Genomic DNA, 26799 nt, shown 5'->3' on the forward strand with positions numbered 1-26799 from the left:
GGGAAAAAGTAATGCAAAGCTTCTGCACAGCAAAGGAGCCACCAACAAAAGGAAAAGACAACCAACCTGAATGAGAGAAAATATTTGTAAATCATATATATGATAAGGGTAAATATCCAAAATATATAAAGAAGTCATACAACTCAATAGCAAAAAGCAAACAAACAAACAAATAATCCAATTGGAAAATGGGCAGAGGATCTAATAGATCTTTTTCTAAGGAAGACATACAGACAGCCAACAAGTATATGAAAAGGTACTCAACATCACTGATCATCAGGGAAATGCAAATCAAAACCACAATGAGATATCACCTCACACCTGTCAGAATAGCTATTATCAAGAGAAAAAATAAATGTTGATGAGGTTATGAAAAGGGAAACCTTGTGCACAACTGGTAGGAATGTCAATTGGTGCAGCCACTATTGAAAACAGTAGAGTTTCCTTTAAAAATTAAAAATAGAACTACCATTTGACCTAGCAATTCAACTTCTGTGTATTTATCTGAAAAAAATGAAAACACTAATTCAAAAACATATGGGCACCCCCATGTTCACTGCAGCACCATTTACAATAGTCAAGATATGGAAACAACCTAAGTGTCCATTGACGGATGAACAGATAAAGAAAATGTGGTAGATGTATATGCAATGGAATATTATTCAGCCCTAAAAGTGAAGGAAATCTTGCCATTTGCAACAACGTGGATGGACCTTAAGGGCATTATGATACATAAAATGAGTCAGAGAATGAGAAATACTGTATGATCTCACATATATATGGAATCTAAAAAAATAAGCTCATGCATATGGGGAGGGGGAAGATGGGCAAAATATGTGAAGGTGGTCAAAAGATACAAACTTCCAGTTCTAAAATAAATATGTCATCAGGATATAATGAACAGCATGGTGATTATTAGTTAATAATGCTGTTTTGCCTATTTTTAAGTTGCTAAGAGTATAGACCTTAAAATTTCTCATCATAAGAAAAAATTGTAATTATGTATGGTGACAGATATTAACTACACTTATTGTGGTGATCATTTAGCAACACACACAAATATCAAATCATTATGTTGTATACCTGGAACTGATATAATGTTTTATGTCAGTTATATCTCAATTAAATAAAAAGAAGACTCTGGTTGTCCTCTGGCTCTCTTTTAATTGCTTTTGTGTAATCGAGCCAGGTTCATGTCCTCTAGGAACTGTGTAATTGTCTAGGAAGTGGTACTTAAAAATATCAGAAATTTGGGAAATATGACCACTTGTGGGGAAGGCAGCAGAATCTCAGCTCAGCCACTTCCCAGATATTTGACCTTGAGCAAGATTCTTCACCTCTCTGACCTTTGGTATCCTCATTTCTAAAATGAATCTAATAATCTCTTCCCTACCATACAGAGTTGTTGTAAGGATTGAAGTGTAATAGCATATTAACAGGATTAATACTTAAAATGCAAGTAAGCTCCCTATTCTGTAGGCCACTAAGATTGTGCCCTAGGACTACTGTCTTCTTAATGCCTATGATGGGTATCTTCTGAAAGCTACCTTTGAAAGGAAGAGAGTTCAGAGGCCACCTTCAGGGTAATGCAGGCTGAAATTAGAAAGGGTGTGTCCAGTTTGAGACAGGGGAATGTGTATGGCACCAAATCTCAGAAAGGGAGATTTTAATACTGGAGACTCAAATCTTGGAACTGGAACTCAAGACTAATCAACTGTATCCTTTTCTCCCCCCTTCCTTTTTTTCCCTGTTCTTCTCTTGTCGTTTCAGGTGCATGATGACTGCCGGAGACGGTTTTCCAAGGAATGCTGGTTTGGAAGTCATCGAACATCAGTCATTCCTCCCACTGCCCTCAGCGACCCTAAAGGAGATGGTGAGTACCTAAACTTTAACCTCAGAATGTATTTCATTGGGGAGGGAGGGAAGGTGTTAAGACTGGGGAAATTTTTTAGTTACATTATTATTCTCAACCAGTCAAACATTTTGGGGGAGTAGGAATGTGCATATATGTAGAGACAGCTCATGTTTCTTTTTAGACCTTTGGGATAATAACTCTTGATGTTTATGGTGCATATGTATGTGGGCATGTTCTCTGTAGGCTTTGTCTCAATTGTTTCTGAATTATCAGACTTGATTCCGACTTTTTCATGATTTTCAGACACTAGATAATTCATAAAATAAGTTTTCTTGCATCCAGGTGGGCAAGGAAGAACTACATAAAGGCCCAGGTCATGTTATTTTTCGAACAGAAACTAACACCAAGGTTGACTCCAAATCTGAAACTAGCATGATTATTGCCCCAGCATGCTCTGCTGATGCTTCATCAATTCCTAAACACTAGTGATTTATCTAATGCCCCATGAGTTAGTTTTGAGCCTTTCCTTCTAGTCATTTACAATCTTGACCCAATTGAATCTCACTCCTGAGAGACTTTTTTTCAGTAACAGTTGTACTTGTGTGCACTATGAGGGTTAGATGAACTAACATTTGTTAAAGATGGTTTTAAAATACAGGAAGGGGATCAGTAAGCCATCCTTATGCTAATTTAACATCCTTCTGTGGTATGAACTGAACAAATTTGAGAGAGACTATAGACTCCCTGTTTTGCGACACTGTGGTTGTATTAATGCAGCTCAAAGAAGCGTGAGATTTTTCTTGAAAGGCTCTTTCAGGCTGTTGAGTCATCTGGAGTTTAAAATTGACTAATCCTCTAAGCCCTTTTCACACTTGATGCTGCCAAACCAAGTTCCTATTGTCCTATTCTGGTACAATTTATGTCCTTGGGCCTACAATCCAAGCTTCACATTTATACCCTTTTCATCTTGTTGACTTTGACCCATGTGCCCTTTGAGGTCATTTTTCAATCTTGATTCTGTCATCCAATAGCTCTCCCTCCAGCTTTGAGTACTTCAGAGTTGAGAAGCCAGCCTTCTATGTTTTCATTTGAATTGTTGATTAAAATTATTAAATAGTACGGGACACTCCCTTACAATTAACATCAGCCTAATCAAAGGCAACTTTGTGGGCACACTTACCTGGTTATGAATCTGCCTAACATTGCTACATTCCAGCTCATGATGCCACACAATTTTTTCACCTTGTTCACAAGATTCCCTTCACAAACTTGGCCTTGCTCAAATTCAGACATTCTCTAACTTGGGGGAAATGCTGGATGGGGTTGCCCTTGTCTTCTCCTAGGAATAGCTTTCTGCCAGTGCTGCTTCCTCTTGTCTTCCCATCTGTGACCAAATTAGGTTTGACACTGAAATTTAAGTTGTCTTAATTATAGAATTTTCTCCTTATCTCAGTTTCTGAGATATTTTATCTCAGAATCCTGGATTATTTTATTAATCATTGCAACATGATGTTTTTGTACATATGGAGAAATGAACACCCAGAGAAGTTAAGATGTTTGCTGTAGGTTAGTGAATAAATCTGAAGGGCAACCAGCTGTAGCACACAGCTGCATTCTGTTGTAGAAGTACACTGCAGAAGGCAGCCCATGCTCTAAGCTGCCAAATGGATCTACAAATGATTTCAGCTACAACCTCATGGCTATTTAATTTATAGATAACATTAGCATAATTATTTTTCCTATTTCTTAATTCTGAACTAGTTAATATATTCACATGGTTCAAATTTTTTTAAATAGAAACACATATGTACATGTTTAGTAAAAAAAACTTATATCCTTTCTCTTAATCTTCTCAATCTCCCATAGCCCCATCCCATCCCCACTCACAAAAAGTTGGTCACTGCCACTAGTTTATTGAATAGCTTCCAGTATTTCTTCCTGTATATACTAGTGAATATAAACATATATTTTTATCCCTTCCCTTTTTAACACTATACACATTCCTCTGAAACTTGCTTTTTTTTTTCCTTCACAGTATATTTTGGAGATCTTTTTGTATCAACAAAAGATTTCCTCCTCATTCCTTTTTACAGCTACAGTTACCCCATTATATGAATATATACCATAATTTATTTGACCAGTTCTCTAATTTGGTAGTTTTCGGTCTCTCATTTTTACAACAATGCTGCAATTGACAATCTCATACAGGTCATTTTACATATACATCTATAGGAAAAATTCCCAGAAGTGTAATTACTGGCTCATAATGTATAGGAATTTGTGATTTTCATAGATGCTGTCAAATTGCCCCCCGTGGGGCTTGTGTCACTTTGCACTTCCACCCTCAGTGAGAGTTCATAGTTTCCGTGACTTTCTCAATCAAGTGTATCATCTATTTTTTTTATTTTTGCCAATCTTCTGGATAAGAAAAAAGTGGTACCATGGCCTGGTTTTAATTAGTATCTTTCTTATTTATGAATGAGTTTGGTCATCTTTTCACCTTTAAGAAACAATTTATATTTCCTTTTCTCATCAATGTAAAACCTAGCTCATTTTCATCTCAACATTGGAAAACAAGTTAATTTTTTGAATGGCCCATTTTGTAAGGAAACGGAGTCCCAGATAGCTCACAGTAGGTGGTCTCAGTACCACTGTTGCCTCATCTCCAGAAAGGGACTAACCCATCGTGTTAAAAAATCACTGGGCATAGATATGAAGAAAAAGAAGTCAGGGAAACAGGATGGAGACTAAAGGGGGTGTTATTTTAAACCAGGTGGTCAGGGACAGCTTCTCTGGGGAGGTGACATTTGAGATGAGACTTGAATGAAGTAAAAAAGTGAGCAATGCAGATATCGGGGGGAAGAGTTTTGGGGGCAGAAGAAGGAATAAATACTAGGACCCAGAGAAGGAAGACTCCCTGGAGTGTCTGAGGACCACTGAACAGAACAGCATGACTGTTGTGGAGTGAGTGAGGGGAAGAGTGGCAGAAATGAGGTCAGAGAGATGACAGGAACCATATAAAACGACAAGATGTGAGGAAACAGTTCAAAAATAAGGGTGAGACTGTTTAGTATGGTATAAAACATTAGGGGTCAGGTCATAATATACATGAAGAAAATCATCAAAAAAGGTAGTATCTTTTTATTTTTATTTTATTTATTTACTCTTTTAGAGAGGGAGTGCATGTGCACACACATGGGTGAGGGGTTGTGGGTGTGGGGGAGGCACAGAGGGAGAGGGAGAGAGAGAGAATCTTAAGTAGACTCCATGCCCAGCACGGAGCCCGATCTCACAACCTGGAGATCATGACCTGAGCCAAAATCAAGAGTCAGATACTTAACCGACTAAGCCATCTTAGGCACCCCTAAAAAAGGTAGTATTGTTTTATGTGCTTGCTCCTCATCCAACCAACAATGTAGGCCCCAACTTATGGCCTGGCTTCAGGCTTACCTCTCCTTTGTTTGAGAAGCTGATTCTGCTCTGTGCTTCCTTTCCTTATTCAGCAACCTTTTGCTAACACCCTCCAGATGATCATGTGACTTTGGATATGTGCTCCAGTGAAAGGATTTATGGAAACAGTTTTCTGCCAACATCTAGTGGAACTGTGAGCTATGCTTAGAAGCAAGGACTCCCTCTGCCAGAGACCCTGGAATAGACCTGTCTATTTATTTTCTATATTTCTTTGTTATGTTGTGCCTCCCGCCGTTAGAATATATGTTCCACAAGAGCAGAAACTATTTCTATCTTGCCCACCACTGTATTCTCAGAACATAAGAAGGACAAGCACAGAGAATGCCCTCAATACACAGTTGTTGAATGAATGAATGTCTTAACTACCATTGTGTCAACATATTACCTTTTGTAAAACAAATGTCGAAAAGGGTACTACCTTTGGATATTGTGTTCAGGGAGAATAACTACTTCCAAGCTATGCTACTGAAGGGACATAGCAGACTCCCCTTATAGCTGTGAGTCCTAGCAAGCTCTGAAAATTTGGTGCCTGACTGCCTAACTGGCTAAGGATGCCTTCAAGGTCTACTGGCTAGTGAGTAGGAATTGGCCCATAGAGGAAGCCTGCTTTAGGTTTTTCCAGGCAAAACAGCTATGAAATCTGCTCATGTCAGCAGTATTCTTCCAGGATACAAAAAATGGGACAACTCAACCCACCTCCCTCCCTATGCCCCGCACCATTCGGGAGTGGACCACATGCCTTTTGCCCTTTGCATTTCTTTTGCTGGGGTATTCCTGGCAAGTCACAAAAGTTTAGGGGCTCATGATTTGTCTACCGTCTCCTAGGGGGCCATTGCTCACTGCCTGTCTCCCTGCCAACAAGCTCTAAGACTCAGCATGAGCGGGCAGGCATTGGCAATTTAGACTGCTGTAACTCCACTTCCCTATAGGGAACTTCAGAGTTAGGAATTATTAAAAGCCTTTCTCTTGTTCAGACAATTTCCCTATAGTCTTGTTTCCCCTGAAAGTTGGTGTGATAACTGGGATTGCTCTGCCAGAGCCTTAGAGGAGTGATTAAATCTCCCTCCTTCTTCCCACATTGATACGTTCTGTCATTAGCTCCTGACTAAAAGACAGCCTTTCCCTCCTCCTCTCTCCTTACCTGGCACATTCTCACTGTGAGAACTGAGCTATCCCAGGCAAAGAGAGAACTAATTGGTATTCTGATCCTCCTCTTGGGCGATCAATCCTCTCCTTCTTCAGTTCCCCACCAGTGTTTTATTAATCCTTCGTTGTGGCACCAATTTCCTTAATCTTTGTGTTCCAACATACTACTGTGTATGAGTCTGTTCCCCCAGCTTGGGGGCAGGGGCTATACCCCTAGCAGTATCTAGCATGATGATTGGTATGTAGTAATTGCTCAGCAAATGTTTGCCTGGCAACAGTTGGGCAGACATTAAATGAAAGCCCCTTTGGGTTGTGTTCTGAATTCCCCTCTACTTCTCAGGCTCAGGAGACTGGAGCATAAGGAAACTCTGAGAGTTGTTGGTTATGTCCTTTTGCCTTACTTGTGGTAATTGTATCATGGGTGTTTGCATATATCTAAACTCATTAAACTGTATATATTAAATATGTGTAGTTCTTTGTTTATCAATTATACCTCAATAAAGCTGTTTTTAAAAAGTCTTTGCAAAATATAATGTCAGGTTGTGTCTTATTTCCATCTGAATGGCCCTTTTCTTTTTTCTCCTTTTCTTTTTATTGTGTGCATGTATCAGGCCAATTAGTAGTATCTTCAGACTTCTGGAACCTCGATTGGTCATCAGCCTGTTCATGTCCCCTTCTCATCTTCATCAACTCCAAAAGTGGCGATCACCAAGGGATCGTCTTCCTCCGAAAATTCAAACAATACCTTAACCCGTCTCAAGTTTTTGACCTTTCGAAGGGTGGACCTGAAGCGGGGTAAGCATGGGCCAAGGGATATAGTTGGGTATATAGAAGGGACACTTCACGCTATACATTCTAGACTAGGATAGGTTTCCTGGAATCAGTTCTAGTACCTGGGCAGGAAAGATATATTTTCTCAAGTCAGGACGCAGACACATAACTTCAGAGTATTTGGGGTTTGGCTTGTTGGAGGATTTTTAGCCCTCTTCCAGAAATCCCTTCAAGCCCATGCCATGCTCTCAGATTTGTTCCACATTTCCTGGTTGGAAGAAGTCTAACTATGTCTCCTGACCTCAGAGGAAGAGGCAAATGGGCATTGCTGTTCACCTTTCCTGTCCCTCATTCTTTCCTGGGGCCAAATAGATATATCTCCACTATAGACCTGTTTTACTTATGGACCATCTGGCTGTTCAGCTCTGGTTTCTGTGAAGCCACTGGCCACTGTGCAAGGCATTCTTCTTGGGCCTCAGCAAGAGGGTTTAGCTAGGTTACTAGTAGCTTCCAGAGCAAGGGTAGGCATAGAAGAGTGTGGGATGAAGCAAGGCCTCATCTCCAGGATTGCTTATGGGAGCATTGCCTGTGATGTTAGGTACACAGAGAGATAGGAGCTAAGTGAAAGAAGACAGGTAGCCTGTTAGCAGGATGCAGAAGCAGTAGTCCTTAGCTCCTGGCACAGTATAGAAAAGAGTTGTAAAACCTAGCAGTTCATGAAATGACTCCCCTTCCTCTCTTTCTTTCAGGCTATGCATGTTCAAGAATTTTGCTCGTTTTCGCATTGTGGTTTGTGGTGGAGATGGCAGCGTGAGCTGGGTCTTATCTCTGATTGATGCCTTTGGATTACATGAAAGGGTGAGTTCCTAGCTGACTCAGTTCAGCCATTGCTAGAGAGACTGGGGGTATGAAGCAGCTCGTCCCAAAAAGTCCCCGGTCTTCACTCTCCTTACCTATATCACACATGTTTTCCACTGGTTTCATAGTCAACCTGACAGATTCCCAATCTAAGCTTCCTCACCTAAACAATTTCCTGTGGGAAAGAGAAATGAGGGAGTTAGTAGAAAGAATGAGCAGCGCTTTATTCCCCAGGCCCCAGAGTAAAGATTTGAAGGGAAGGAGAGCAAGCAAAACAGAAGCGGCTTCAGGCCGCATTCAGCCCCCAATTTCCTTCCCCTCCTGAGGCTACTGATTTTCTTGCCTGAGTCACAAAAGTAGCCAAAACTTTCCTCTCACTTTCCCCTCTCTCCCTAGATAGCTCCCTGCTCTTCTGACTCTAGTAGCTTTGTCTCCCAAGGTACCTTATCTCCTCGGCCAAGCCTTGATAGAAATTTGTGGTTATACTTCTCTTTCATAAGCTATCTATAAATATTGGCATATTCCAACCTTTCCCTGTACTGAGTAGGTTCTGCATTGTCGAGAATGGGGCCAAACTTTTTAAGAAAAAGTTCACTCAGCATCAGATATCTTCCTACTACACTTCCTAAAATCAGAAGTCTCTTATTGCCACTGACTTTGAGACCACTATCTTTCCCAAGGAGCACCTTCTGGGTTCTTTTATGGGTGGATCTTGGTAGGACTGACTGAAAATTGTGTCTGGTTTTGTTCTTGCAGTGTCAGTTGGCAGTCATCCCACTTGGAACTGGCAATGATCTGGCCCGTGTCCTAGGCTGGGGTGCGTTCTGGAACAAAAACAAGTCACCTGTGACCATCCTCAACAGAGTGGAGCAGGCTAGTGTGAGGATTCTAGACAGGTGAGTGGCTGAAAGATCAGGTCGTTGTGCTTATTCCAGTCCCATATCGGTTACTCTCAATTACATCATCTCATTCCTTTCTGGCTTCAGTGCAGGGCAGTTTTGGGGGGCCTTGTCTATTAAGAAGTCAGGGTCTACCATGTATCCTTTAGACATCACTAAAGCCCCTCTTCACACTTAAAAGATCCTAAAGCAGGAGCCCCTCAGGTAAATTTAAAGGGTTCTGTAAACTGCCTTCAATTTGCATAGCTAATTATCTATATAAGCATATTTTTTTTCTTGGAAGTGATTCTATCTTTCTGTTCTATTCTAGAATAGTATAGAAACTATTCTATAGCTTCATCAGTTTTTCAAAGAAACTAAAAAAAAATTAGGGTTCAGAAACAATTGGCCTAGACTGTCTTTGCTCTAGAGAAGAATGAGTATTGCCATCCTATCTCCTGAGAAGAAGAGATAGGGTCAATGCTGGGTCATAGTATTTGATTCATGGCTGCCCATAAGAATATTCTGGGAAGCTTTTTCAAGGTACCAAGCTGAGCCCACCACAAAGACTCTTCTTCAGTCCATCTTGGGTAGGGCCCTGGTATATGTATTTTATAAAAGCACTTGAGGTAATCTTGATAGTTAACTCTCTGGTTGAAAAGCACTGCCCTCTGACCCTATGATGGAATTCTTTCCATCACACTGGCCTCGAGAAGTCATGAGGCAGAGGCCCCAATTGCAGTATATCTTGAGATCAGGTGACCTGAGATAGTGTGGACATCACTACAACTCATCTTCCCCCACCACATAAACATTTTGACCTTTTCCTTGACATGTGAAGCATTGATGACAGCCTGTGATGAAACAGAGCCCTAAATATCTGTCTTTGACCTTCATTTCAGATGGAGTGTGATGATCCGTGAGACTCCCAGACAAACCCCATTGCTAAGAGGACAGGTTGAAATGGATGTACCCCGATTTGAGGTAACTACTGCCCAGCTGTAATTCAGGCCAACATCTTTATTACACAGTGAAATAATAGGCAAAACCCAGAGAGAAGCTTTTGTATTGTCCATGGGCTCAATGAGGATGAGATCACTGAGGACTGGAGACAGGCCAATCAGCAGCTTTTACTAGGAATTGTGTTAGGCATTGGGGATATAATTCATTCAACCATTTACTTATTCATTCATTCAAAATATGTACGGAAAATATTTATGGATTCCCTACTATGTGTGAGATACTGTTCTGGGAGCTGTTCTTATGTACTAGTGGGTAACAAAGAATGACACAGTTCATGTTGTCATGGAGTTCATAGTCTAGTAATAGAAACAATAGTTTTAATAAAATAGTATGAGTGTTAGTATATAAGGAAGTAGAGAGGGGTGTGAACACCCAGCAGGTATACCAAACCCAGTCTGGGGGAAATCAAGGAAAGCTTCTCAGAAGAGCCATTTCAGAAAAGATTGAAGGACCAGAGGGAGTCAATCAGGATAGCAAGAAAGAGGAGGCCTGTTCCAGACGGACTGAATAGTGCGTGTTGTTCCAAAGGCAAGACAGAGCATAGAATATTCACAGAATGGAATGGAATATTCACATACATTTATTAATGGCTAAGGCATTAGGGGTCAGGGAGGAGAAAGGCAGGGAGAATGACTAAAGATGAGGCTGGAAAAGCAATCAGGGGCCAGGCCAGGAAAGAAACCATTAATCCATGGTAGGAAGTTTGGGCTTTTATCCTAATGAGAATTATAGAAGGATTTTTTTCGTATATTATTATGAGAATTTTCAAATATACTAGCTTCTTGAATTCAATAGTAGAATTAGTTAAGACTCTAGCTTACAGGATGTAACTCTCAAAGACATAAAAAGGCTTATTTCAATATAAATGATATTTTATTGGCCATCTACTATATGTATATCACAGTACATATTATTAGGCATTATATTAAAGTTTGAGATATATAATACCAATAAGCATGCAAACATATATATATATATATATATATATATATATATATATATATATATATAATGGTAGAGTCTACCATTAACATTTCATGGCTTTATCACATATCTGTGCATCTATCCATTCTGCTATCTAATAGTATTCTGCTATCTAATAGAAGTGTTTTAAGCAGAAGAGTTTCATGATACATGGAAAAACAATTGAAAGAATAAAGACTAGAGGCAAGGAGAAAAGAGAAGAGATGCAATTGTCTAGGCAAAAAATGGTGATGATTTGGACTGGTGAAGTGGTAACAAGGTTAAGGAGATGTGGGCATATTTAAGACATATGGGAGGGATAGAATCATCAGGACTTGATAGACGTTTGAATGTAGGAGGTGATGGGAGAGGGAGGAGTAGAAGCTGTAGTTAAGAATACAGACTCGGGCACCTGGCTGGCTCAGTTAGTAGAGCATGTGACTCTCAATCTCAGGGTCATGAGTTCAAGCCCCACATTGGGCAAGAAGCCTAGAAAAAAAAATACAGACTCAAGAGGCAGACTACCTGTAATCAAATCCTGGCTCTGCCACTTATCAGCTACCCCTTTCCTGTGCCTCAGTTTGCTGTTCTGTGAAATGGAGTTATTATAAGGACTACATAAGAAAATACTTATATATATAGCTTAGAACAGAGCCTGGTACATAGTAAGTACTATATAGTGAATGCTATTATTATTACTTATATTATTATAATAAGAGGTAACACTCTGGCATTGGAAAGATGTGGGTTCAAATCCCAGATCTATTATTTACTAGCTAGGCAATACGAGATTGTTTGTTCATTTGAAATATGGAAGAAAAAGTTACCTTCATGAGTTTTTGAGAATCATTTAAATGAGAGCAAGCAATATATATCTCTTATTTTTAGAATGACTATAGATCTAAGATTATCTATGGGGCTCCTCAACAAGAATTCTTCGACTGTGATTATGTTCAGAGAAGCAGTTGAGTTGTTGGTAAAGAGTCAGTAGGAAATAATGAGGGGATAAGGATGGGCAGCAGACTATGTCCCAGTCCTTAGATTCCAGGGCTGAACACTCCTTTCTCCCTAGGCTGCTGCTATCCAACATCTAGAATCTGCAACCACTGAGCTGAACAAAATCCTGAAGGCCAAGTACCCCACAGAGATGATCATCGCAACCAGGTCAGTCTTCCTTTAGCTTTCAAACTGGGGTGCTTTTTGCCCTTCATGGTCTGCTCCTCAGTCAGAGAAGGAGCTCATTTTGATAGCTTGGGGTACTGAAGCCAAGGAAAGTGTCAAATTTCTCCCAAATCAAACCTCCTGAATGGAAAGTTTAGGAAAAAATAGATGAGATTGAGAAGAGGGCTCCTGCTAGTCCAAAAAGACAAAATTACAAGCCAGAGATTTGGAAGGATTACAGAAGGGAAACAACATTCCACACTATTCAAGAGCATAACATAACTCCCTGCAGTAGGGAAACCTTGCTTTCCATCTGACACTGGGAAAGGTCTCTGTAGAACTGTTGACAGCTGCTTTCTCGTATCCTAAACAACACATTCTGCCCTTCCAAATATATGGGTCATTCATTCCTCCTGGGACACTTCGGATGGTTCCTGATGAGTCTGCTATATTCTCCTTTGATAAACACCCCCCCCCACCCAAGGACAGTCCTCCCAAAGTCATTATGTCTGTATTAAATTATATGGGCCCTTGAACCATAGCTGATTTGACCCGGGGTGAAAACCTGACCCAAGTTGGAGCAATCGAATTTTCTTTTCTGGAAATTCCAAATTTAGGGCTAAGAAATTCTAGGTAAAGGGGCGCCTGGGTGGCTCAGTTGGTTAAGCGACTGCCTTCGGCTCAGGTCATGATCCTGGAGTCCTGGGATCGAGTCCCGCATCGGGCTCCCCGCTCAGCGGGGAGTCTGCTTCTCCCTCTGACCCTCTTCCCTCTCGTGCTATCTCTCATTCTCTCTCTCTCAAATAAATAAAATCTTTAAAAAAAAAAAAAGAAATTCTAGGTAAACTCTCTTAGGTACTCATGTATTTGACCATATATACAGGAAGAAATGGAAAACCAAAGGGAGAGGGGAGAGGAAGGAGAGGGAGAGAAGACAGATCAGGAAAGAGATACAGAAGGAAAGAGAAGGTGGAAGATGGACTTCGTAAGAGAGGAGGGCTCTGGACCTCATGGTCCATATCACGTTGTCCCTTCTGTCTTATCTTTGCAGGTTCCTGTGCTCAGCAGTGGAAGATTTTGTGGTGGATATTGTAAAGGCCTGGAGTCGGATAAAAGAGAACAATACAGCTATAGAATCTGTGATTCTGAAAGTTAGTTTCCATTCCTTTTATCTTGCATGCTTTGTGGAGCCAGAGCCTCCTTTTTATCTTTTATTTTTTAATTTATTCTTTTAATTCTAGTATAATTAACATACACTATTATGTTAGTTTCAGGTGTACAACATAGTGATTCGACTATTCTATACATTAGTCAGTGCTCATCATGTTAAGTGTACTCTTAATCCTGTTCTCCTATTTCACCCATCCCCCCACCACCTCCCCTCTGGTAACCATCAGTTTGTTCTCTATACTTAAGAGTCTGTTTTTTGGTTTGTTTATTTTTTCTTTGTTCATTTGTTTTGTTTCTTAAACTCCACATAAGAATGAAATCACATGGTATTTGTCTTTCTCTTGCTGACTTATTTCACTTAGTATTGTACCCTCTAGATCCACCCATGTTTTGTAAATGGCAAGATTTCATTACTTTTTATGGATGAGTAATATTCCATTGTATGTATATAACACATCTTCTTTATCCACTTATCCATGGATGGACACTTGGCTATTGTAAATAATGCTGCAATAAACATAAGAGTGCATGTATCTTTTCAAATTAGTATTTTCATTTTCCTTGGGTAAATATCCAATTTCGAGATCTGATGGTAATTCTATTTTTAATTTTTTGAGGAACCTCTATAGTGTTTTCCAGAGTGGCTGCACCAGTTTGCATTCCCACCAACAGTGTAAGAGGGTTCCCCTTTCCCCACATCCTCACCAACACCTGTTGTTTCTTGTGTTGTTGATTTTAGCCACTCTGACAGGTGTGAGGTGATAGCTCATTGTAGTTTTGATTTGTATTTCCCTGATGATGAGTGATATTGAGCATCTTTTCAAGTGTCTGTTGGCCAAGTGTCTGTTTCTCCATCTTCTTTGGAGAAATATCTGTTCATGTCTTCTGGCCATGTTTTAATTGGGTTATTGGTTTTTTTAGATGTTGAGTTGTTTCAGTTCTTTATATATTTTGGATACTAACGCTTTATCAGACTTGTCATTTGTAAATATCTTCCTCCATTCCATAGGTAGACTTATGTTTTGTTGATTATTTCCTTCACTGTGCAGAGCTTTTTATTTTGATGTAGTCCCAATATTTTATTTTTGCTTTTATTTTCCTTGTCTAAGGGGACCTATCTAGAAAAAAGTTGCTATGGCTGATGTCAGACAAGTTACTGTCTGTGCTCTCTTCTAGGATTTTTATGGTTTCATGTCTCACATTTAGGTCTTTCATCGATTTTGAACTTGTTTTGTGTATGGCATAAGAAAGTGGTCTAGTGTCTTTCTTTTGCATGTTAATGCAAAAGTTTTCCCAACACAGTTTGTTGAAGAGACAGTCTTTTTCCCATTGGATATTCTTTCCTGCTTTGTTGAAGATTAACTGACCATATAATTATGGGTTTACTTCTGGGTTTTTTTATTCTGTTCCACAGATCTATACGTCTATTTTTGTGCCAGTATCATACTGTTCTAATTACTACAGCTTTGTAATATAACTTGAAGTCCAGAATTATGGTGCCTCCAGCTTTGCTTTTCTTTCTCAAGATTGCTTTGGCTATTTTGGGTCTTTTGTGGTTCTGTACAAATTTTAGGATTGTTTGTTCCAGTTCTGTGAAAAATACTGTTGGTAATTTGATAGGGATTGCCTTAAATGTGTAGATTGCTTTGGGTAGTATAGATATTTTAACAATATTTGTTCTTCCAATCCATGAGCATGGAATGTCTTTCCATTTCTTTGTGTCTTCTTCAATTTCTTTCATTAATGTTTTACAGTTTTCAGAGTACAGGCCTTTCACTTCTGTGGTTAGGTTTATTCCTAAGTATCTTATTATTTTGGGTACAGTTATAAACAGGATTGAATCCTTAATTTCTCTTTCTGTCACTTCGTTATTGGTATATAGAAATGCAACAGACTTCTGTACATCGATTTTGTATCCTACGACTTTACTGAATTGGTTTACCAGTACTCTCAGTTTTTTGGTGGAGTCTTTCTGGTTTTCTATATATAGTATCATGTCAACTGCAAAAAGTGAACGTTTGACTTCTTCCTTGCCCATTTGGATGCCTTTTATTTCTTTGTGTTGTCTGACTGCTCTGGCTAGGATTTCCAGTACTATGTTGAATAATAGTGGTGAGAGTGGACACTCTTGTCTTGTTCCTGACCATAGCGGAAAAGCTCCCAGTTTTTCCCAAGAATGATGTTAGCTGTAGGTTTTTAATAAGTGACCTTTATTATGTTGAGGTATGTTTGTGGGTTTATTTCTGGGCTCTCTATTCTGTTCTATTGATCTATGTGTCGATTTTTGTTCCAGTACCATACTGTTTTGACTACTACAGCTTTGTAGTACATCTTGAAATCTGGGATTGTAATACCTCCACTTTTGTTCTTCTTTCTCAGGATTGCTCTGGCTATTCGGGGTCTTTTGTCATTCCATACAAATTTTAGGATTATTTGTCCTAGTTCTGTGAAAAATGCTGTTGGTAATTTGATAAGGATTGCATTAAATCTGTATATTGCTTTGGGTAGTATGGACATTTTAACAATATTTGTTTTCCCAATCCATGAACATGGAATATCTTTCCATTTGTGTCATCTTTAATTTCACTCATCAGTGTTTTATAGTATTCAGAGCACAGATTTTTCACTGCCTCGGTTGTTTATTTTATTATTTTGTGCAATTGTAAATGGGATTGTTTTCTTAATTTCTCTTTCTGCCACATCCTTATTAGTATATGGATTGCTTTAGATAGATTTTGTATTCTGCTACTTTACTGAATTCATTTATCTGCCCTAGTAGTTTTTTGGTGGAGTCTTTAGGGTTTTCTATATACAATATCATTTCATCTGCAGATAGTGAAAGTTTTACTTCTTCCTTAGCGGTTTGGATTCCTTTTATTTCTTTTTGTTTTCTGATTGCTGTGGCTAGGACTTCCAGTACTATGCTGAATAAAAATAATGAGAGTGGGCATCCTTGTCTTGTTCCTGATCTTGGGGAAAAGCTCTGTTTTTCACCATTTACTATGATGTTGACTGTGGGCTTTTCATATATGGCCTTTATTATGTTGAGGTATGTTCCCTCTAAATCTACTTTGTTAAGGATTTTTATCATAAGTGTATGTGTACTTTGTTAGATGCTTTTTCTATATCTGCTGAAATGATCACACGGTTTTTATCCTTTCTATTGTTGATGTGATGTATCACATTGATTAATTTGCAAATATTGAATCACCCTTGCATCCAAGGAATAAATCCTACTTGATTGTGGTGAATGATTTTTTAATGTACTGTTGGATTCAGTTTACTAATATTTTGTTGAAGATTTTTGAATCTATGTTCATAAGAGATATTGGTCTGTAGTTCTCTTTTTTTATATTGTTTTTATTTGGTTTTGTTATCAGACTAATGCTCGCCTCATAGAATGAATTTGGAAGCTTTCCTTCCTCTTATGTTTTTTGGAATAGTTGAGAAGAATGTGTTTTAACTTTCCTGTAAATGTTCGGTAGAATTCACCTATGAAATCAGCTGGTCCTGGACTTTTGTTTGTTGGAAATTTCTTCATTGCTGATTCAATTTAATTGCTGGTAATCAGTCTGTTCAAATTTTCTATTTCTTCCTCGTTCAGTTAAGGAAGGTGATTTGTTTCTAGGAATTTATCTTTTTCTTCTAGGTTGTCCAATTTGTTGGCATATAATTCTTCATAATATTCCCTCATAATCCTTTGTATTTCTGTGTTGTCAGTTGTTATTTCTCCTCTTTCATTTCTGATTTTGTTTATTTATTCCTCTCCCTCTTTTTTTTTTTTGATGAGTCTGGTTAGTTTATTTATAAAATTTAGTTTGTCTTTTCAAAGAACCACCTCCTGGTTTCATTGATCTGCTCTATTGGTTGTTTAGTTTCTATTTCATTTATTCTGCTCTAATTTTTATTATTTTCTTCCTTGTACTGTTTTTGAATTAGGTTTTCTTTTTTCTATCTCCTTTAGATGTAAGGTTAGGTTTTTGAGATTTTTGAGATTTGAGATTTTTCTTGCTTCTTGAGGTAGGCCTGTGTTGCTATAAACTTCCCTCTTATAACAACTTTTCCTGTATCCCAAAGAGTCATGACTTTGTGTGTTCATTTTCATTTGTCTCCATGTATTTTTTCTTATGTCCCCTGACCTATTCATTGTTTAGTAGCATGCTATTTAACCTCCTTGTATTTTTCTTTCCTGATTTTGTCCAGTGGTTGATTTCTAGTTTCACAGCACTGTGTAAGAAAAGATGCACGATATGACTTCAATCATTTTGATTTTGTTGAGAACTTGTTTCATGGCTTAACATGTGATCTATCTAGAGAATATTCCATGTGCACTTGAAAAGAATGTGTATTCCACTGTTTTAGGATAGAATATTCTAAATATATCTGTTAGATCCATCTGGCCCAAATTGTCATTTAAGCCACAGTTTCCTTGTTGATCTTCTCTTGGATGGTTTATCCATTGATATGTGACTTGTTAAAATGCCTGCTATTATGTATCACTATCAATTACTTCCTTTATGTTTTTTTCATTTATTCACAATTTATTTTTTCAAAGAGGTAAAGCACTTGGCTGTTTGATACAGATACACCTCTATTTAAACCACTAAAGGATGGTTTCTGTAATTTGCAACCAAATGTATTCCTTGCTGATTTATATAGCTTTTTTTTGCATTATACTTTTTTAATTCAATTAATTAACATATAATGTATTATCGGTTTCAGAGGTACAGGTCTGTGATTCATCAGTCTAATACAATACCCAGTGCTCATTACATCACATGCCCTCATAATGTTCATCATTCAGTTACGCCATCACTACACCCCCCTCCCTCCAGCAACCCTCAGTTTGTTTCCTATGATTAAGAGTCTCTTATGGTTTGTCTCCCTCTCTGTTTTCATCTTGTTTTATTTTTCCCTCTCTTCCCCTATAATCCTCTGTTTTGTTTCTTAAATTCCACATATCAGTGAGATCATGTAATAATTGTCTTTCTCTGATTGACTTATTTCGCTTAGCATAATACCATCTAGTTCCATCCAGTCATTGCAAATGGCAAGATTTCATTTTTGATAGCTGCGTAATATTCCTGTGTGTGTGTGTGTGTGTGTGTGTGTGTGTGTGTGTGTGTACCAGATCTTCTTTATCCACTCATCTGTCAATGGACATCTGCTCTTTCCATAGTTTGGTTATTGTGGACATTGCTGCTATACACATTGGGGTGCAGGTACCCCTTCAGATTACTACATTTGTATTGTTGGAGTAAATACCCAGCAGTGCAATTGCTGGGTCGTAGGGTAGCTCTATTTTCAACTTTTTGAGGAACCTCTATACTGTTTTAAAGAGTGGCTGCAATACCTTGCATTGCCACCAACAGTGTAAGAGAGTTCCCCTTTCTCCACATCCTTGCCAACATTTGTTTTTTCCTGTTTTTAGTTTTAGCCATTCTGACTGGTATGAGGTGGTATCTCATTGTGGTTTTGATTTGTATTTCCCTGATACCAAGTGATGTGGAACATTTTTTCATGTGTCTGTTGGCCATTTGTAGATCTTCTTTGGAGGAATATCTGCTCATGTCTTCTGCCCATTTCTTGACTGGATTATTTGGTTTTGGGGTGTTGAGTTTGATAAGTCCTTTATATATCTTTGATACTTGCCCTTTATCTGATATGTCATTTGCAAATATCTTTTCTCATTCCATCAGTTGTCTTTTGGTTTTGCTGACTATTTCCTTTGCTGTGCAAAAGCTTTTTATCTTGATGAAGTCCCAATGGTTATTTTTTGCCTTTGTTTCCCTTGCCTTTGAAGACGTGTCTAGCAAGAAGTTGCTGCAGCTCAGGTTGAAGAGGTTGCTGCCTGTGTTTTCCTCTAGGATTTTGATGGATTTCTGTCTCACATTTAGGTCTTTTAACCATTTTGAGTCTATTTTTGTGTATGGTGTAAGGAAATGGTCCAGTTTCATTCTTCTGCATGTGGTTCTCTACTTTTATGAACATCATTTGTTAAAGAGACTGTCTTTTTTCCACTGAGTATCCATTCCTGCTTTGTCAAAGATCAGTTGACCATAGCGTCGAGGGTCCATTTCTGGGTTCTCCATTCTGTTCCATTGATCTGTGTGTCTGTTTTTGTGCCAGTACCATACTGTCTTGATGATTACAGCTTTGTAATAGAGCTTGAAGTCGGGAATTGTGATGCCACCAGTTTTGGTTTTCTTTTTCAACATTCCTTTGGCTATTCAGTGTCTTCTGGTTCCATACAAATTTTAGGATTAAAATTTATGTTCCAGCTCTGTGAACAAAGTTGATAGTATTTTGATAGGGATTGCATTGAATGTGTAGATTGCTCTAAGTAGTCTAGACATTTTAACAATATTTGTTCTTCCAATCCATGAGCATGGAATGTTTTTCCATTTCTTTGTGTCTTCCTCACTTTCTTTCATGAGTGTTCTATAGTTTTCTGAGTAAAGATCTTTTGCCTCTTTGGTTAGGTTTATTCCTAGCTATCTTATGGCTTTTGATGCAAATGTAAATGGGATTGATTCCTTGATTTCTCTTTCTTCTGCCTCATTGTTAGTGTATAGAAACGCAACTGATTTCTGTGCATTGATGTTTATATCCTGCCACTTTGCTGAATTCCTGTATGAGTTCTAGCAATTTTGGGGTGGAGTCTTGGGTTTTCCACATAGAGGATCATGTCATCTGCAGAGTGAGAGTTTGACTTCTTCTTTGCCAATTCGGATGTCTTTTATTTCTTTTTTTGTCTGATTGCTGAGGCTACGACTTCTAGTACCACGTTGAACAACAGTGGTGACAACGGACATCCCTGTTGTATTCCTGACCTTAGGGGAAAAGCTCTCAGTTTTTCCCCATTGAAAATGATATTCGCTGTGGGCTTTTTGTAGATGGCTTTTATGATATTGAGGTATGTTCCCTCTATCCCTACACTGTGAAGAGTTTTAATCAAGAAAGGATGCTGTACTTTGTCAAATGCTTTTTCTGCATCTATTGAGAGGATCATATGCTTCTTGTTTTTCTTTTATTTATGTAATGTATCACATTGATTGATTTGCAGATGTTGAACTACCCTTGCAGCCCAGGAATAAATCCTGCTTGGTCATGGTGAATAATCCTTTTAATGTACTGTTGGATCCTATTGGCTAGTATTTTGGTGAGAATTTTTGCATCCATGTTCATCAGGGATATTGGTCTATAATTCTCCTTTTTGGTGGGGTCCTTATCTGGTTTTGGGATTAAGGTCATGCTGACCTCGTAGAAAGAGTTTGGAAGTTTTCCTTCCATTTCTATTTTTGAAACAGTTTCAGAAGAATAGGTGTCAATTCTTCTTTGAATGTTTGGTACAATTCCCCTGGGAAGCCCTCTGGCCCTGCGCTCTTGTTTGTTGGGAGATTTTTTATTACTGCTTCAATTTCCTTGCTGGTTATGGGTCTGTTCAGGTTTTCTATTTCTTCCTGTTTCAGTTTTGGTAGTTTATGTGTCTCTAGGAATACAACCACTTCTTCCAGACTGTTTAATTTGCTGGCATATGGTTGCTCATAATATGTTCTTATAATTGTTTGTATTTCTTTGGTATTGGTTGTGATCTCTCTTCTTTCATTCACGATTTTATTTATTTGGATCATTTCTCTTTTCTTTTGGATAAGTCTGGCCAGAGGTTTATCAACCTTATTAATTCCTTCAAAGAACCAGCTCTTAGTTTCGTTGATCTGTTCTACTATTCTTTCACTTTCTATTTCATTGATTTCTGCTCTGATCTTTATTATTTCTCTTCTCCTGCTTGGTTTAGGCTTCATTTGTTGTTCTTTCTCCACGTCCTTAAGTGTAAGGTTAGGTTGTGTATTTGAGACCTTTCTTGTTTTTTTTGAGAAAGTCTTGTATTGCTATATACTTCCCTCTTAGGACCGCCTTTGCTGCATCCCAAAGATTTTGAACAGTTGTGTTTTCATTTTCATTGGTTTCCATGAATTTTTTTTAATTCTTTAATTTCCTGGTTGACCCATTCTTTCTTTAGTAGGATGCTCTTTAGCCTCCATGTATTTGAGTTCTTTCCAACTTTCCTCTTGGGACTGAGTTCCAGTTTCAAAGCACTGTGGTCTGAAAATATGCAGGGAATGATCCCATTCTCTTGGTACCAATTGAGACCTAGTTTGTGACCCAGTATGTTATCTATTCTGAGGAATGTTCCATGGGCACTAGAGAAGAATGTGTATTCTGTTGTGTTAGGATGGAATGTTCTGAATATGTGTGAAGTCCATCTTGTCCAGCGTGTCATTCAAAGCCCTTACTTCCTTGTTGATCTCCTGCTTAGATGATCTGTCCATTGCAGTGAGGGGGGTGTTAAATTCCCCTACTATTATTGTATTATTATCAATGTGTTTCTTTAATTTTGTTATTAATTGGCTTATATAATTGGCTGCTCCCATGTTAAGGGGCATAAATACTTGCAATTGTTAGATCTTCTTGTTGGATAGACCCTTTAATTATGATATAGTGCCCTTCCTCATCTCGTATTCCACTCTTTGGTTTAAAATCTAATTTGTCCGATATAAGGATTGCCACCCCATCTTTCTTTTGATGTCCATTAGCATTATAAATGGTTTTTCACCACCTCACTTTAAATCTGGAGGTGTCCTTGGGTCTAAAATGAGTCTCTTGCAGACAGCATATGGATGAGTCTTGCTTTTTTATCCAATCTGATACCCTGTGTCTTTTGATTGGGGCATTTAACCCATTTACATGCAGAGTAACTATTGAAAGATATGAATTTAATGGCATTGTATTACCTGTAAATTGCCTGTTTCTGTATATTGTCTCTGTTCCTTTCTGGTCTATGTTACTCTTGGGCTCTCTCTTTGCTTAGAGGATCCCTTTTAACATTTCTTGTAGGGCTGGTTTGGTGATCACAAATTCTTTCAGTTTCTGTCTGTCCTGGAAGCTTTTTATCACTCTTATTTTGAAAGACAGCCTAGCTGGATAAAGTATTCTTGGCTCCATATTTTTCCCATTTAGCACCCTGAATATATCATGCCAGTCCTTTTTGGCCTGCCAGGTCTCTGTGGATAGGTCTGCTGCCAATCTAATGTTTCTACCCTTGTAGATTAAGACCTTTTGTCCCAAGGTCCTTTCGGGATTTTCTCTTTGTCTTTGAGATTTGCAAGTTTTACTAATATATGTCTGGGTGTTGACCTATTTTTATTGATTTTGAGGGGGTTCTCTGTGCCTCCTGGATTTTGATGCCTGTTTCCTTCCCCAAATTATGGAAGTTCTCCACTGTAATTTGCTCCACTATACCTTCTGCCCCCCTCTCTCTTTCCTCTTCTTCTGGGATCCCAATTATTCTAATATTGTTCTGCTTTATGGTATCACTTATCTCTCAAAATCTCCCCTCGTGATCCAGTAGTTGTTTATCTCTCTTTTTCTCAACTTCTTTATTCTCCATCATTTGGTTTTCTATATCGCTAATTCTCTTTTCTGCCCAATGTATCCTAGCAGTTAGGGCCTCCATTTTTTATTGCATCTCGTTAATAGCCTTTTTTGATTTCGACTTGGTTAGATTTTAGTTCTTTTAGTTCTCCAGAAAGGGATTCTCTAGTGTCCTCTACACTTTTTCAAACCCAGCTAGTTTCTTTATAATCATTATTCTGAACTCTTACATCTATTCTGACATCTTACTTACATCCTTACTGATTAGGTCCCTGGCATTCAGTACTGCCTCTTGTTCTCTTTTTTGAGGTGAGTTTTTCTGTCTTGTTATTCTGTCCAGAGAAGAATAGATGAATGTGAGAACAAAATATGAAAATGGCAACAATGACCCCAGAGAAATATACACTAAATGAATCAGAAGAGACCTGAAACTGGGGGAAAAAAAATTTTTTAAAGGAAGAGAATATAATCAGACAGGTGAGCAGAATAGAGCAATACACTGGATTCTGTGTGTATTTTGATAAGTTTTAGAAAACTAGATCCCAAAACTGTAAAGAAAGACATATGTCCAAGAATAAATTTAAATACTATGAAAGGATAGAATGTAACTGTAAAAATGGAAATTAAAAGACAAGAAAAAAGAGGGGAAAAAACAGCAACAAATAAAAGGAAGAGATATAAACAGACAGGTGGACACAATAGAGCAATACACTATCTCCTGAGTGTACATTGGTCAGTTTATTAGAAGAAACTACATCCCAAAATTTTAAGGAAAGAAAAACTTATATATACAAAAATAAAATTAAATATCTTGAAAGACTAGAATGTAACTGTAAAGATGAAAATTAAATAAGACTTTAACAAAACAAAACAAAAAAGGAAGAAGGGGAAAAAAAGGAAAAAAATATGATCAGACAGGTGAATAGAAGAGAGCCCTACACTAGATTTTGGGTGTACTTTGGTCAATTTGAAGAAACTGCATCCCAAAATTGTAAAGAAATAAAAACATATATATACAAAAATAAGATTAAACACAATGAAGGGATAGAATGTAACTGTAAAAATGAAAATTAAAAAAGGTTTTAAAAAAGAGTTGATAAAATAAATTGGTTGAAAAAAGAAAGACAAAAATTTTTAAAGAATTAAAGTTGAAAAACTAAAAAATCATGGAGGAAAGGCAATGAATTCTATGTGCTGTATTCCCCTAGTGCTGGAGTTTTGCAGTTCTCAGTGATCAGTAAACTTGGTCTTGGCTGGCTGTTCGTGCTGATCTTCTGGGGGAGGGGCCTGTTGCCGTGGTTCCCAAATGTCTTTGCCGGAGGCGGAATTGCCCGGCCCTTGCCAGTCGGGGCTAAGTAATCTGCTCAGGTTTGCTCTCGGAGCTTGTTCCCTGCAAGCTTTCTGTGCAGCTTTGGAGGCCGAGAGTGAAAATGGCAGCCTCCCAGTCTCTGCCAGGAGGAGCCGAGAACTCGGGGCCCCACTCCTCAGTGCGCCCCCAGAGAAAAGCAGTCAGTCACTCCAGTCTCCCGGTCTCCAGCCGCACTCCGTGCTCACCCGGCCTGTGACCGAGCATTTCTATCTCTGGTACCCGACCCCGTGTGGAGTCTCCAAACCCAGCAGATCCCTGCGTGCGCTCCCGCTCTGCTCCTCCCAGGGGAGGAAGGGGAGTCTCCCCGGATCTGCCACTTGTTGGGTTCCTGCTAGAAGAGCAGTGGCCTGACTGTGCCGCGGATCACGGTTTTTGGCAACCCCAAGCTGAGAGCCCACTCCTCGGCTCTGTCTCTGCAGCCGGCTTCCCCGCTCCGATACCTGGGAGCTCTGCTGCACTCAGGCACCCCCAGGTCTTTCTGTGACCCCGAGGGTCCTGAGACCACACTGTCCCAGCGAGGGTTCTGCCCCCCTCCCCAACACCCCCTTGCTTAGCCACCTGAGCGACGTCCCTCACTGGAGCAGACTTCTAAAAGTTCCTATTTAGGCTCCACTGCTCTATCACTTGCCGGTAGCCAGCTTATGGAGACTCCCTCTCCCCGTGATTTATCTTCCCGAATATCGCCTCGGATTCACTTCTCCGCACCTCCTAACCTTGCAGAAAGTGGTTGCTTTTCTATTTGTAGAGTTGCAGCTATTCTTTTCTTAGATCTCTGGTTGAGTTCGTAGGTGTTCAGAATGATTTGATAACTATCTAGCTGAATTCCTGGGACCAGATGAAATTTAGGTCTCCTCCTCTGCCATCTTATAAATAAATCTTCCTTTATGTTTTTTAATAGCTGCTTTATATATTTGGGTGCTCCTGTGTTGGGTGCATAAATATTTACAATTGTTATATCTTCCTGTTGGATTGTTCCTTTTATGATTATATACTGTCTTTCTTTGGCTCTTGTTAGAGTCTTTGTTTTAAACTCTGTTTTGTCCAATATAAGAATTGCTACCCTGGCTTTCTTTTCACTTCTATACTGGCACGATAAATGGTTTTCCACCCCTTAACTTTCAATCTGCATGTGTCTATAGGTCTGAAATGAGTCTCTTATATGCAGCATATAGATGGGTGTTGCTTTTTTATCCACTCTGTCACCCTATGTCTTTTGAATCCATTTACATTCAAAGTAATTATTGAAAGGTATGTACATATTACCATTTTGTTACTCATTTTATGGTTGTTTTTGTACTTCTTCTCTGTTCCTTTCTTCTCTTGCTCTCTTCTCTCGTGGTTTGCTGGCTTTCTTTAGTGATATATTTGGATCCCTTTTTCTTTATTTTTTGCATATCCACTATCAGTTTTTGATTTGTGGTTACCATTAGCTTTGTATGTAACATCTTCTGCATATAGCAATCTATATTAAGTTGATGGTCACTTAAGCTTGAACCCATTCCGAAAGCACTAAATTTTTACCCCTCTCTCACTCCACATTTTAGGTAAATGGTGTCATCCTTTACATTGTTTCATTTTGTGAAACCTTTAACCAATTTTTATAGATATACTTAATTTCACTGCTCTTGTGCTTCCTACTTTTCTTACTCCTGCTTATGGTTTTTCCTTTCCACTCAAAGAGTCTTCTTTAACATTTCTTGTAAGGCTGGTTCAGTGGTGATGAATTCTTTTAACTTTTCTTTGTCTGGGAAACTATCTTTCCTTCTATTCTGAACAATAGCCTTGCTAGATAGAGTATTCTTGGCTGCAGGTTTTTTTCTTTCACCACTTTGAATATATTATGGCAGTCCCTTTTGCTCTGTACAGTTTCTGCTGAAAAATCAGCTGATAACCTTATGGATTTATTTTCTTGTATGGAACTCTTTTCTCTGGCTGCTTTTAAAATTCTCTTTATCACTACTTTTTGCCAGTTTAATTACTATGTGTCCTGGTGTGCACCTCCTTGGGTTAAGTTTGTTGGGGGCTCTCTGTGCCTCCTGGATCTGGACTTCTGTTTCCTCCCCCAGTTTAAGGTATGTTTTCAGCTATTATTTCTTTAAATAAATTTTCTGCCCTCTTTTCTGTCCCCTCTTCTGGGATCCATATAATGTGAACAGTGTTATGCTTGATGGTGTCACTGTGTTCACTTAATCTGTTCTCATTTTTTTATTACTCTTTTTTATTTCCCCTGTTCAGCTTGACTGTTTTCCATAACTCTGTCTTCCAGGTTGCTGATCTGTTCTGCCTCTTCTAGTCTACTATTTATTCCCTCTAGTGTATTTTTAATTTCAGTTATTGAATTTTTCATCTCCAATTAGTTCTTTTTTGTGTTTTCTATCTCTTTGTTGAGGGTCTCACTGAGGTCCCCCACTCTTTTCTCAAGTCCAGTGATTATCTTTATGACCATTACTTTAAATTTCCTATCAGGTGTATTATTAGCTCTGTTTTATTTAGCTCTCTTGCTGTGATTTTGTCCTGTTCTTTCATTTGGGACACATTCCTCTGTCTCATCATTTTTTCTAACTCTCTGTATCTGTTTCTATGTGTTAGGAAAGTCAGCTATGCTGCCTGCTCTTGAAAAGAGTGGCCTTATGAAGAAGAGGTCCCATAGTGCCCTGTAGTGCAATGTCCCCTGTTCCCCAGAACGTGGTACCCCAAGG

The 26799-nt window shown here is 38.7% G+C and overlaps 1 protein-coding gene across 1 annotated transcript in view; it reads left to right on the top strand.

The window, feature by feature from the left end:
- Positions 1–26799, top strand: part of DGKK (diacylglycerol kinase kappa) — a 148503-nt gene that overhangs the window by 97255 nt on the left and 24449 nt on the right. Inside the window, exons 8-14 of the mRNA XM_025857850.2 lie at positions 1771–1873; positions 7084–7267; positions 7993–8101; positions 8858–8997; positions 9882–9963; positions 12038–12129; positions 13178–13277. Of these exons, the coding sequence (XP_025713635.2) occupies positions 1771–1873; positions 7084–7267; positions 7993–8101; positions 8858–8997; positions 9882–9963; positions 12038–12129; positions 13178–13277 (810 nt within the window). The remainder of the gene's footprint in view (positions 1–1770; positions 1874–7083; positions 7268–7992; positions 8102–8857; positions 8998–9881; positions 9964–12037; positions 12130–13177; positions 13278–26799) is intronic.

This window comes from Callorhinus ursinus, unplaced genomic scaffold (assembly GCF_003265705.2).
Source record: "Callorhinus ursinus isolate GAN/ISIS: 27379988/994484 unplaced genomic scaffold, GSC_fseal_2.0 scaffold16, whole genome shotgun sequence".
In the NCBI taxonomy this organism is placed as follows: Eukaryota; Metazoa; Chordata; class Mammalia; order Carnivora; family Otariidae; genus Callorhinus; species Callorhinus ursinus.